The sequence below is a fragment of the Sycon ciliatum genome, chromosome 6 (assembly GCF_964019385.1).
Source record: "Sycon ciliatum chromosome 6, ocSycCili1.1, whole genome shotgun sequence".
Classification (NCBI taxonomy): Eukaryota; Metazoa; Porifera; class Calcarea; order Leucosolenida; family Sycettidae; genus Sycon; species Sycon ciliatum.
In genome coordinates, this window is record NC_088648.1 from 14,458,434 (window position 1) to 14,471,910 (window position 13,477).

The window sequence follows — 13,477 nt, forward strand, 5'->3', positions numbered from 1 at the left end:
CAAAATTGAGAATCATATAGTGTTCAAATAGATAAATCGCCAATGTGGTCAATAATGGCGCGATGTCGTCCTGTGACTTAGCACCACACACAGCTCGCACAGCACGGCGAAACACAGTAGAGAGCCTTTGGCGGTCCTTAGCGGACAGCTTCGTTACAAAACACGAACAATAGTACAAAAGATCAGGTAGAATGACTGATACAATAAATTGCCTCCTGGCCTTCCTGCTCAATTTCCGAATGGACCGACGAAGAGCGCCAACCTTAGCACATGTCTTGCGAATTACAAAGTCAATGTGAGGCGACCATGTTAGGCGGTCATCAATGATGACCCCCAGGATTCGGGTGCTGGTAACGCGGGTCAATACCTGATCGTTAAGTATCACAGGAACAGACAGGTGCAGGGGGAGTTTGAAAATGACCATGGCGACAGTTTTGGCAGAGTTGACTGACAACCCTAGGTCCGCAAGATCTAGAGCAAGCACTGAAAGTACCTTGTTGACGACGTCGACAGCTTCATTTGGCGACCTTCTACTGGCATACAGTGTCATGTCATCCGCGAACATCGGCAGCTTGCAGGAAAGAGCATCAGCTGTGAGCGGCAGCTTCCGCACATATATATTGAAGAACACAGGGCCCGGAATGGTGCCTTGAGGTACGCCAGTAGGAACTGGTACCAGAGGAGACGTTCCGATGTGGGTAACCACGCGCTGCTGTCGTCCACGGCGGTATGACTGGAACCAAGCCAGGGCTATGCCAGAAATACCCACGGCCGCGATTGCGATGAGAAGTTGCTGGTGTTGCACGGTATCAAACGCCTTCTTCACGTCAACGCAAACAACAGCTGTATGCAGACCCGCTTCGCGGGCTAGCAGCCAATCATTCGTTACCTTCGTGAGGAGTTGCGCGGTCGACCGGTGCTTCCGGAAACCAAATTGATCTTCATGGAACGGGCAACGTTCTTGGGTGAATAATGGAGTGTGGTGATGGGGCCCATTAAGATCAGCCGACCAGAGGTCTCGGCTTCTAAGTCTTCACGAAAATCTTCAACGTTTTCGGTCTCAAAAGAATACTTTCAAGCCTTGTCGTTAGGTAATTACAGGCAAATGGAAATGAACAAGAACAGTGGATTGAATCAGTGAAAATGTTTCTGAAGCTGTGTATATTCACAAAAAAATCCCAACCTTTGAAAAGAGAAGTAAATTTGATTCACAGTTGGACTGTTAGTTAGGTCGTCAAACACACGTTCGTTATGCCCATTGGTTGTCTCTTGTTGTCGCGCCACATTTCACGATTGTAGGGTTTTCTCGCACTTGCACCTTTCTGGATTTATTGCTTTATGTATATGTATAGGTCACGCATCTTCACTGGGTTTTTAAGCTATCTTCTGCTTGGCACTGTTTATCACCTCCTTACTGTACTGAATCCACTGTTCTTGTTGTACCTTTCCCTTTGTCTGTATTTCACCTGACGAGAAGGCTTGAAAGTATACTTGTGAAACAGAAAACTTTCATAATGTTCGAGAAGACCCTTAAGAGAGCATGTGTGAGAATACCAAAGTATTATGTGGAAGTGAATCTCTCCTATTTTGCTCAGAATTTGCAGGTGGTTCCCTTTGGGGTGTGGATCGACTGTCCAAAGCCCGCGGAAAAGGTCCCTAACTCCTATTCAGACATTCCTACTAATATCGGCACCCAATTCAATGTGGACTTCAATTTAGAATATCTGACTTCATCTGTAGCTCGTTAACAGAAACTGGTATCTCTCTCTCTTCCTTCACTAAGCTAGGGTCAGGGCCATATCTTCTTGGTATGAAGATACCCTTCTTGGGTATGTTGTGGGTTGCTCGTATGTGACAATATGCGTGTTTTGACAGCTAGCTGATGTAATGAGCTCTTTGTTGCATTTTGCTTTTTTGCAGGATCACACTGCGGCGCAATTGAGATATCCAACGGTTCACTAGCAAGGACGAGGGTACATCAATCCGTCGAACCCATCTGCGAAGACGGCTTCAGTGCATTTGGAGAAAAGGCTTCTTGCGGTATAAATGGCTGGTCCTATAATGAACTCATGTGTATATCAAGTAAGTCAAGGGTATTATTCAGAAGAAGATTTCATTCGCCTTTTCATGTCGAACACCTACGCGTACGAAGCACAGGATTCGCGGCTGCCCTGCAGAGCACACGAGAAGTCCATCATACCCTCCGCTTGGTAAACCGTGGGTTAAGAAAGCACCACTCTCTGTTCCATATAGTGTACAGCATTTCAGGCACCACCCTCACCCCCCCCCCCCACCTGTTAAGTTTAAGTAGGCTTAAGAGGATTGTGCTTGAAGTATCACTTATAGTGTAAAACCTCGCCATGGATTCAAACCTCCAAAGATATCCGTTTCTACCGCGAATAAAAACCTTGCGAACATCTGAAAGCAGGAAGAGTCAGGGTTGCTCGGGGATAGGTAATCCAGGCCTCAGGGAATACTATATTGCTAGTATCCGATACCTCTTGTAGATTGTGCTGGTTGTATAATATATGGAAGGCAGCAACCTTGAATCCATTTTCTGCAATCCTCGCTCCATGACTAGGAAGAGTTCTGTATATTTTTGTTCAAGTATGGGTAAGTATCACTTACAAATATCTGGGTTTGGATAGCTATCAAAATTAATGTAATTATCTTCTGGTGGCATGCTACGATCATTTTTGCAGAACCACCTTGCGAAGCAAAACGAATTGGCAGCGGGTCATTAGCAGAGACGCCTGTTAATCATGATGCCGAAGTAACGTGCGACAATGGCTCCTACAGGGCATATGAAGCTAAGGCCACTTGCACCAAGACTGGATGGTCCTACTCCGAGCCCTTATGTCCACCAGGTTAGTAGCAATTGTGCAACTGGGTTTCGTCATGCCAGTTGCACTACTAGTCTAGGATGGTTGTGTTAAGCGCAGAAATTCTGGAAATTGTGCTTGTCATACGATGCCACCGTCTATCAACACTTTTCAGCCATCGTTTCGTGTTGACTGATTTCCCACGTTCCCAGTGTATGGCGGTCAGCTTTGAACACTGGCATATTTGCTGAGTACTCGGCCCATATCTTTTTTAGATTTTCCGTTTTGTTGCCCTTCGCGTATGCCACTGGTGAAAACAACTACCGCTACTGTATTTCAAATTGCTGAACACTGGAGAAACATTATGATCACAATGGAGTATTTCGTAAAATAACATTCTGTAAATGGGGTAAAATGTTTAAACCACACATAATGTGTGTAGTGCATGAATACATTCCGTCGTCATCTCCAACCAAAATGCCTTTGGGTTGTCCTAATTTCATTATTTGTGCTCTTTGTTCTTCTTGCTTGACCACGTGAAGATAACCCTATTGTATGTACCTGGTACAATATAAGCATCCATTCGGACCCAGCGCTATACTCAGATGCAATTAGTGAGTGTGAACGCCGCGATGCAACGCTATTAACGCAGCAATCCTATGATGCGTTGAAACAGTCCCAGTGCTCCAAGGTAGGCCTCACATGTTGGTCTAGAAATAGAAAGCCAGAGAATTGATCTTTGGCATAGACAATTGTCTCTCTCTGTGTGCGTGTTTGTGAGTGTGTATATGTGTGTGTGTGTGCGTGTGTGTGTGTGTCTATGGATGTGTGCGTGTGGATGCGTGTGTATATATATAAACAATATGTGTGTATGTGTGTAAATCTGCGTGGTAGTGAATCTGTGTGTGTGTGTGTGTGTGTGTGCGTGTGTGTGCGTGTGTGTGTGTGAATCTGCTTGTGTGTCAGAAAATGTCTGTCTCTGACTAATGTGTGTGGACAATCGTGAGTGATTGAGTGTTTGCATATGGGAGTGTTTGACAGTAAGTTTTGTGCACAAAATGATATGTGTGTACGGCAATGCGAGATTGTGCGTGTGAGTGAAATCGATAATTTTGGAGCGCCCAGTAGGATTTATTTATCTATGAAAGAACATATTGGATTACAAAAGCCATGAACATGTGTACGCCCATTTGTGTGAGTGTGAGAAATTCTCTGTAAATTGCCAGAAAAGTGACGTATAAGATTGCACGTTTGAGTGGATGATTCCCAACCATGATCTGTTCTAGTCTTGCGAATGCTAAAACAGATATAGCTCTGCCTTAGAAGTAGAACAATTCATGATGAAGTTAGGTTGTGTGTAGGGCCGCTCTCAACAGCACTCTGATCTGGACATCGTAAAAGTCTTCTTCTGTAAAAGTGAAAACCTAGCTTGAAGTGTATTTGTGAATGTATGTGTGCGTGTACGCGTGTATTCGTGTATGTGTGTATATGCACACGGGTGTGTTTTTTATGAATTGCACTTCATACAGTATATCATGTCTGGGCTAAAAATTCACAATTTGGCAACCACCTGGTTAAAGACATCACCTTCAACCGGTGTTGTTTTCACACTGGAATCTGAAAGCGTTAGCACAGGCCGATCTGCTAGCACCTTTGTATGTGCTAAAGGTAAGCTAAATTGCAACTACGGTCAAAGTACAGAGCTTCGTACATCTGTATAATGTGCATTAGGTCTATTGAGCTTATTACATATATTATCATTCTTAGTTTCTCACAATTGCTCAGACGTAAAAGAGAACTAGGAATGCATGGCCTTGGCACTGGGGCAGATTTTGTGTTTTCCAGAGATAGAAAAAAAACGGTCATTACACAAAAAGGGCTGTTCCATGTGCAACATGCCAGAAAGTGTGTCCTCTGAAAAATGCCCTTTGTGGGGAAACGTGGTTACTAAGGAGCCACTAAGATTTGAGTATGGATTCTGCAGAGATTGGAGCAGGCAATACTATTACCGATCCAGAAGGCGAATAGTGTCTGGCAACACTAGCGAATCTGAGACGTCGACGAGGGCTCCAGGAAGAGTTGCCTAATGCAATGATTTTCAGAGAATATTGTGCATGCAGGTCCCGGTACTAAGGAGACGGGAGGTAGGTAATTGCCATGGTTACAATGCGGCGAATGGGGATTTTTTTGATAAAAGGAGCCAACTTTGAGCGAAATCGGAAATCTGGCCATGTCCGGTTATATTTCGTGGTTAAAGACGTTTACTCTTAACCCTTTGAGGATCGGGACCATGTGTGCCTGAGCACATTTTTTTTGCACGTTTCCCGCTTGGTCCCATTACAAACTAGCCCTGGGCTCGCGGGATGTAAAAAAAACCCATTTAGCTCATCCGTGAACGCAGAGTGGATTGGCGGCTAAAAGATCATTTTCTCTTACATGCGTGGCTGCAGCACATAACTTCTCAAAGATATGTGCGGTGGCCATGTTAGCACAACTCAGCTGGAGAGGTTTTGCCACCATTACGTTTTCTTCTCCGTTCCGTCGGGTTTTGCACTTCGCTTTAATAGCATCGCAACAAATTCCTCTATTTTGATGTCAAAGTGTATCCCAGTTCTCAATATTCCGTAGTCCGATGTAATCATGTGTGTGCTTGGTTTACGACGCAAAGAAACCATATCCAAAATATTGCCTTTTCTGGCATTATCTTTTAAAAGTGCTTTCTTAATTCTAAACAAAACCATAATAGTAATTCTGAAGAAATCTGAAGAAAAATGTTGAACGGCCTCTGCTGGGATGACGACTACACCATAGCTCAGTGGTTAGAGCATCGCTGGCTACGAGCGAGGGTCACTGGTTCGAATCCTGAGGGTGACAGTCAATTTTTTCTTCAGACTTTTTCCGTTTGTCTCTTTCCCTCAAACCAGTGAGTAATAATAAAGAATACCAATAATAAAGTGTCTTTCAGCCCGTAGTGAACGTGAATGACCATGCGAAATTCATTTTCGAATCATTTGACACCATGATTACCCATGATTATGGTGCACTGGATGCATTCTCAATGTATTCTCAACAAGTCTAGAATCTCTAGATTTGGTTTGCGCCGTCTTCAGATTCGTTAGAGAGATAACCATTTTGACGACTATAAATCGTGTGTTGTTTTCTATGTTGCATGCGAGATAGATCGAAATGAATGTGAGGACTCACCAGATGTTTGTGGTCCAAGTTTCACGTGTGAAAACACCATTGGAAGTTACATATGTCGTCGTAAGTGTCGCACGCATGTGGTTATTCAGATCAACGTTCAGTTTCATAATTTATCACTCTCTTTCACCTCTTGTGGTTTCCGGGTGTCCCGCTTGTTCCACTGGGGGAGGGAAGGGGACTCATGTGCCATTATGGCATCAGGGATTTTATACGTTGTGTTACCTGCTTTTGTAGTGGAAAACCTTGTTAGCACCATCTAGGCTGGGCCCGACCCCATGACGCAGATACTACGATAAATTAGAGCATTGCTTAGGACAAGTAAGGTCCTGAGCTCGAGTCCTAGCGATTCTTTCTCTTTTCAAGTTGTTCACATGCTTGATTTACTGTACATTTAATTTTACGTTTCCAGATTTTTTCACCAAAAATAAGTTTCATATCATAATTTTGGGAACAGGATAATCTCTTTCTCTCTCCTCGGATAGAAAACCTCCTTTTTCCAACAGGGAAATGTTACTTCCACAAGATAGGGTATATTGCAAGATACTGAACCTCTTTTGTTCGTAGGCGTTTTCTCTTGCTCCTACATCAACTGAACGAAAGTTTTGATTGACAGTATGGTTGCGGACAATCTGCAATGTTGTTGAAGAACCTCAAGTTTTTAAACTTATTAATAACCTCGGATGTTGAGCCGTTGGTAATTTATAGAGAGAAAACGACCAATATGATACGAGTTATGACGAACTGTCCACAAAGGTTACGAGATATTTTGACATGTACAGTCAGACAGTGTGTGAAAGCTTTTTCCATGTAACAACATGTCCGTTCCTCCGATTGAGGTATTCGCCTTCTGAAGGTGCTATTTCACATTTCTAAAATGGCCTCTTCACCTGTAGCAGTCATCAACACCCTCCAGGCGACAGCTGCGGAGAGTTCCTGTTAGTCACATTCAGTGTTATCCAGACAAAATGAGGCGATGACAATCATGAATCCATGATGCTGCTAATTCGATTACGGAAGGGGCAGCATGTGAGCATATGGCACAGTCCTGCTCGACAATAATCCAGCTAGAGATACCTTCTCACCTCTCATTATGTTCGCACAACCATGGAAATGCCTGGAGTGCGGCATGCGATAATCCCGAAGCAGAGGAGATTCGTTGCCTGGAGCGGGGGGTGAGGCGCTTGATTGATATATTTGGAGGATTTGGGAGGAAATGATGTTGAACAGAACATTATGACACTTCTTCTTAAGTATCGTGCTTTGAAACATTTCCAAAAGAATGGAACCTGCCGCTGCAAGAAAAGCCATGAAAGGCGTAGAAAAAATTATATAATCAAATGTAAACAGTATCTGCAAGACGTCACAGGAAGAACCTTACTGTCCCATAAACCATTTAAAACGCATTTATTTCACTCTGTAAAATGTAATGCAAAAACAGTGTTTCGAGAGCAACGCTCATTTTTTTAATGGCTGTCTCTAATTATATTTTTGGTGCCATGATTTTGTGTGCATTGCAGGGTGTAAGTGCCTCGCCCAGGCTGTGCGGAATGGATTTGTGAATAGCACGTTTCTGAACCATGAAATTCAGTTTTCGTGTAACGCCGGTCATGGCAGCATATACAAGGCAAGATGCACGGAAAACGGATGGAAAGCAACGAACATCGCTTTAGAGACATATAGTTTCCAGGAGGTTACGGCATGTACCTGTAAGTTATCCGTACAGAGTTTTACTAGAATAACAGGTTTATTGCACTGGATCGGTATCGTGGAGGGTTGGTGACTCGTTGCCACCTCAAGCACGAAAGAGGATCGATTATGGTTTGTTTTCGTATCGTTAAAACAAAAGGTAAATTACCGTGTTCATGCCGCATGCGAACACACGACGGCAACTCACACCAGGTAAACCCTAGCGACACATGCAACGCCTAAAGATGGGGGTGAAGGGCTACGTCTCACACCCACTGGCACAAGTGTCGAAAAATCCCATAAGCCACATCCATGTGCCCCTTGTGCCTGGCCACAAGTCCCCAGTTGACCGTGAGTAGCGGCCTGGCTGCAAAAACCGCTTCCACGCAGGACTTGAAACAGGTACCCCTCGTATCTCAATCATGGCCTTTGAACCGACTGCGCCTGCCTGGTTTTCGTTCTGTTGCATGCATACAAAAGTTGAGTTGGCTCAAGAAAATGGTTCAGCTTTGTTTGCCATATCCAGACGACAGCTCCAGGAACATCAACACTGAGACAACAACAGAAACACAGGGGCAGCATCGTGCCTCCTGTTTAGACATTGTGTTAACTCAGTTGGGGTAGTGCAGATCTACTAACTTCACTGCGGTAATCATTTTAAAGTGACTTGTTTTCTGATAACAACTACACCATAGGTCAGTGGTTAGAGCATCGCTGGCCTCAAGCGAATGTCCGTGGTTCGAGTCTTGGTGGTGATAGTCAATATTTCGTCCCGTTTGCATATTTCCCTCAAACCAGTGAATCTTTTATGACTTGGGGCTCCCGCGTGTGCCATTGTCTACATGAAGTGTGTGGGCTAGCGTGAGGGCTGTGTCCTATCCACCTGTACGCACTTATACGAAGTGTGAAGAAACTGTGAACGGTCTTTGCTGGGACAGCAGCTACACCATAGGTCATTGGTTAGAGCATGACTGGCCTCAAGCGTAGGTCTCTCTGTCCAGTCGTGGTGGTGAAAATCAACTTTTTCTTCAACCCTTTCCCGTGTCTTTCCCTCTAACCGGTGAATGTTATTTTTCTGATCACCTTTCAATCGCACAGCATTTCGGCTCTGGTGCCAAGGAAAGAATGTACCTCATGGTCGAATCAATAGTGTGCCAATTAACACCTTCTTTACTCCTGTATGTCACAATGGATATCTTCCCCGCCGTCGACATTACAAATGCGGCTCTTCAACATCTGCTCCTCCCAACGAGTGGGAACAAAATCAGGGAGATGGCTGTGCCTCAAGTGAGTACTACTATTACTACAGCATTACACCTACAACAATATACACTTTCAACATTTAAAGCAGTGGAGACACTAGTTTAATAATGGCGATCATTACACTTCAAAGTAATTGGTTTTGCAGTCATGTGGAATACGCGCACACGTCCCAACAAAGTCTAATTCCAGCTAAGCAGAACGTTTTCTTGAGATTATTTTCAGTGGTTGCCACCACACAAGGGATGGAACAAAAAAGGAAGAGCATTATATTCAATCTACTGGAGACAGCAGCTTTAGTTGAGGTAAAAGGAGGGTCCCGCGAATACTAGTAATGTCGGCATTATATTCGGCATCATGAGGCTATAGAATCGTCATCCAGCTTTTTTTAAAGAAGCAAAACGAGCATTATGCGAGTTTCAAGCAAAAAGAATATTCAGTAATTCACCATGTTCGGGAACAATGGGCTACAGCGACGAGGTGCAACCCTCTTATCATTGTGTGTGAAATACATGTATCTGGATAAATGTCTGTACACCATGCATTCTACCGCAACCCGTGCATGAATTTGTGTAAAAACCTTATGTAGCAATGTAGTGAGATCAAGTAAGTACGTAGGTAGGTAGGTACGTTTAGTATTTCAATTAGCAGAACCAAGCGGGCTGTGTCGCCCAATTACAGGTCTACTCTCCATATAACGTGATCCACGCAAACATTATGTTATATCGAGAGTTATGATATGTAGAAAACCATGTGTAAAATACAAGATTCACCTCAAAATGAAGGGTATTACAAGGCGGGTTCAACCGTGCAAACATATACACACTGTACCACCATCGACATCAGATACCATCAATGCCGCAGAATATATGCACATAGGACTAAACAGGCTAGCTACGGCTACAGCTTGATTGTACCGCGCACGTGAATCTTCGTTGTATCGAGAGTGTACACGTCGGGGACTGCGCCGTAGGGTGCGTTATGCCGAATTTTGTATGGGAGTGATGCTGTTTCGGCGCGGGATTTGATTTTTTTATGTACTAACGAGGTTTATGTACAAGTGAGAGTTGTTATATCGAGAGCAGACCTGTACATGAGAGCGAATGCAAACAATAGCAGAGTTAATACAAAGCAAAGAGCTCTCACTCAATGAATACCGTTAGAGCAAAACTTAAGGGAGGCGGCAGACAGCACACGACTGGTACTGTGCAGTACCGCAAACGTTCAAGGCTATGCATAGTATCCGGTAGTAGCAACGTCCGATCATATCATAACAAGGATCTTCGATGGCATACAGCTGCAGACGAGCAAGAAGACGTACGCCATACATGTAGCATGCCCAACCAAACTTCCCATGCTGTTATACGATCCGTAACGAGGATCTACAAGGAGTACTAGTCGAAGTTTTTTTAGAAATCATGGAGAGCCATGGAGGCGACGTATGGCAGGATTTGGATCAATATGTATGAGTGGCTGGGAAGAGAAAGAGCTGGTTTCGAAGAACTGCCTTTCGCGATTCGAGCCCAAGAACAAGAATTACACGTGGAATCAGTACCATATCGGTGTGCGCGCGCTGCAACGATTGTCTGACCTTTTGGGGGAAGCATGTGGAGTTAGTTGTGAGCGGTTGCTATGCTAAGCCTGCGTTGCAGTCAGGTGTACCAGGTGCTACTGGGCTATGAAGTCGGCCGTTGATGCGAAGGGTGAAATCCGCTGCAAAGATCAAAGCCTTAGACGATCCACCCTGCAGCTACCTTCAGCGAACGTTGGCCTTTTTGTTTTCGCACTTGAGAGCCTGAAATTGCCTTTTTCTTTATCCAACAAAATAGAACACTATCCATTGTGATGTATAAGCTAGAAGAGTAATACATAATCCAGTGCTCTTAGAGCACAAATGTCCTTAGCCTACTAAAGCTCAACTGATGGGGAGTGAATTCACCGTAACACTGCTTATTGAGCAGAGAACGGTGGCTCCGTTCCTTTCAGGTTTGCCGAGTGCAGGGTTAGTGAACACCTACTGTGCTTCAGCTGGAAGTCGAGAGTCGGTCAAATTACTAATAATTATTGAAGCCGCAGGAAAAGCGCGAGCTTCCATGTAAGCAACACACAATCAAGAAAGAAACACGACTTTTAAAAATCCCTCTAGATAGTGGTAGAATTTTCGAAGACGTTTGATCTGCTTATTTGGTAATTTAAGTGTTTTCAAAGTGTCTTGTCTGCACATGCCTGCCTTTGCTTTTAGTGCATACATGCCCAGGAAGTGGCATTCACTTTGTACTCTACCAGAATGAGGATAATCCGTTGCAAACCTATAACAATCACCTCGTGAACTGCGGAGCAAATCTAGAAAGTCGTTTGCCAACCTCCGCTGATTTGCCCTGTATCAAGTTTGTGCTCAACACGCACAGGGAGGACTTCCCGGAGCAAAACTTCACGACTGTGTTCTTTTATGCTAATGGAGCAGCTCACACCTTGACCATGAGTGCCAATGGAGAGTTAAGTACATCTCGACTATCGCAGACACAGCGGAACCAAGTATTTCCCGGAGCTAAGGCTGCCATGTGCATACCAGCCTGCCAACAGTCGGTAAGATTAGGCGGCTATGACCTGTCTGTAATGGTAACAGCAGGTAAAAACTAAAATTTGAGGGAATAATTATTATTACTACGCTCTGATTATTGACTCCCAATGATTATCGCTATTTCCTAAGCAGTCAAATATTCCTGCATTTTTTCACTCCTTATGGCTCTATTGACTGCTTATACTATTTGACTGCTTACGGTTGCGCAGTTGAACGGTGCCTAGTGCATGGTCACTGTACTTTACTGGGTTGCACTAGCTGCATGCACTACACCATACGTGCTGGTATCGAGTAGGTGATATGGTGAAATCCTAAAACGGGTATTCATGAGGTTATCGTTCTCGAATTTGAAATACGGACTGTTTGTCGCGATAAATCTAATATTGACTTCGTACTTGGTCAGTATGGGAAATAAAACCGTATGAAAGACCGAGGCTTTTATTTCCTATATTGACCTCGTACTCAGTCAATATGAGATACTTATACCCAGCTCATATTAACCCCCACTAATTCCTGTGATCTATAACTGGTGAATATATCTCCATATTCACCACTTTAACTTGGGGTATATACTTTGCTATATTACCCACTTAGAGGTTGTAACTTTTCAACTTTCAAGGGACTTAGAAATTTTCTCTCCAATTGAAAAAGAAAAAAATTGAAGAGAAGAAAGAAGTTTCAGCAGGAATCGACCCTGCAACCATAAGATTCCCAAGCACCTATCTTGACCACCCAGCCACCAGGGTGTTGATGCAGATGTTGGTTGAAAGAAAGGTCTTAGGTCTGGAACACGCAATACTACCTACACATAATAGTATACTATTGTATACTGGGATACTAAAATAGCTATTTCGGACCAGTATTTCAGGCCAAAACCGAAGCTAGGTATAAATAGAATAAACACCTCTGTCTTGTGTTTATGGGAATATAAACACTGTCTATAAAAACCTCGGCTACGCCTCGGTTTTTATAGCAGTATTTATATTCCCATAAACACTACGACATCGGTGTTTATTCTATACGTATCTAATATTGACTGAGTACGAGGTCAATATAGGAAATAAAAGCCGAGTAAAAGACCGAGGCGAAGCCGAGGTCTTTTACGAGGTTTTTATTTCCGATACTGACCAAGTACGAAGTCAATATTAGATTTATCACGACAAACAGTCCGTATTTCAAATTCCAAAATGATAACCTCGTGAATCCCGGTTTTATGATTGCACAACCGTTGCACCACCACCTACTCATGCAGTGACAATGCTGCACTAGGCACCGTTCAACTGCGCGACCCCTAAGCAGTCAAATATAAGCAGTCAATATAGCCCTAAGGAGTGAAATATGCAGGAATATTTGACTGCTTAGGTATGGCAAAAATCTATGTGAGTCAATACTAAGGAGTGATAAGTGTACGTATCATTTCCCACATAATAATATTATCACTCGCCTATTCTTGACCGCCGTAGAAACTTGTGATCACTGAGCGGTCATAATTATATTGACCGCTTAAATTGAGCAGTTATACTGACCGCTTAGCCCAAAGACTTACAGGTAGAACTTTTCCTCAACTTGGAAAAAACAGAAATGAAAGAAGAAAATCTGATGCCATATTCTGCTGTGACTTGCGATATCTGAAAACTTCTGTTTTAATACAAAGAAGTAATGCCCCATGTAAACGGCATATGTACATACTATGTACATGTACTATTACAATAGCATTCCCTACGTTACGACATGAACAATACGGCGAAACGTAGGTCGTGTGAAACTACTTGTTATCGTAGTTAACTTGTCCACAACCTTGTCATACATGAAGACTCTGGAGTATCGTTAGATACTGGCATCCGGTTTTGTACAATTCGGTTTCGCAAAGCTTCCCCTTTCTTTATCTCTGATATTGCTGGACCACCCAAGCTGGGTGGTGTGT

The 13,477-nt window shown here is 43.5% G+C and overlaps 1 protein-coding gene across 1 annotated transcript in view; it reads left to right on the plus strand.

Moving 5' to 3' along the window:
* The window catches only part of LOC135819439 (fibrillin-1-like), a 28,007-nt gene that overhangs the window by 13,194 nt on the left and 1,336 nt on the right, over positions 1-13,477 (plus strand). Inside the window, exons 10-17 of the mRNA XM_065332650.1 lie at positions 1,921-2,082; positions 2,703-2,867; positions 3,365-3,513; positions 4,352-4,490; positions 6,003-6,086; positions 7,544-7,732; positions 8,811-8,999; positions 11,215-11,558. Of these exons, the coding sequence (XP_065188722.1) occupies positions 1,921-2,082; positions 2,703-2,867; positions 3,365-3,513; positions 4,352-4,490; positions 6,003-6,086; positions 7,544-7,732; positions 8,811-8,999; positions 11,215-11,558 (1,421 nt within the window). The remainder of the gene's footprint in view (positions 1-1,920; positions 2,083-2,702; positions 2,868-3,364; positions 3,514-4,351; positions 4,491-6,002; positions 6,087-7,543; positions 7,733-8,810; positions 9,000-11,214; positions 11,559-13,477) is intronic.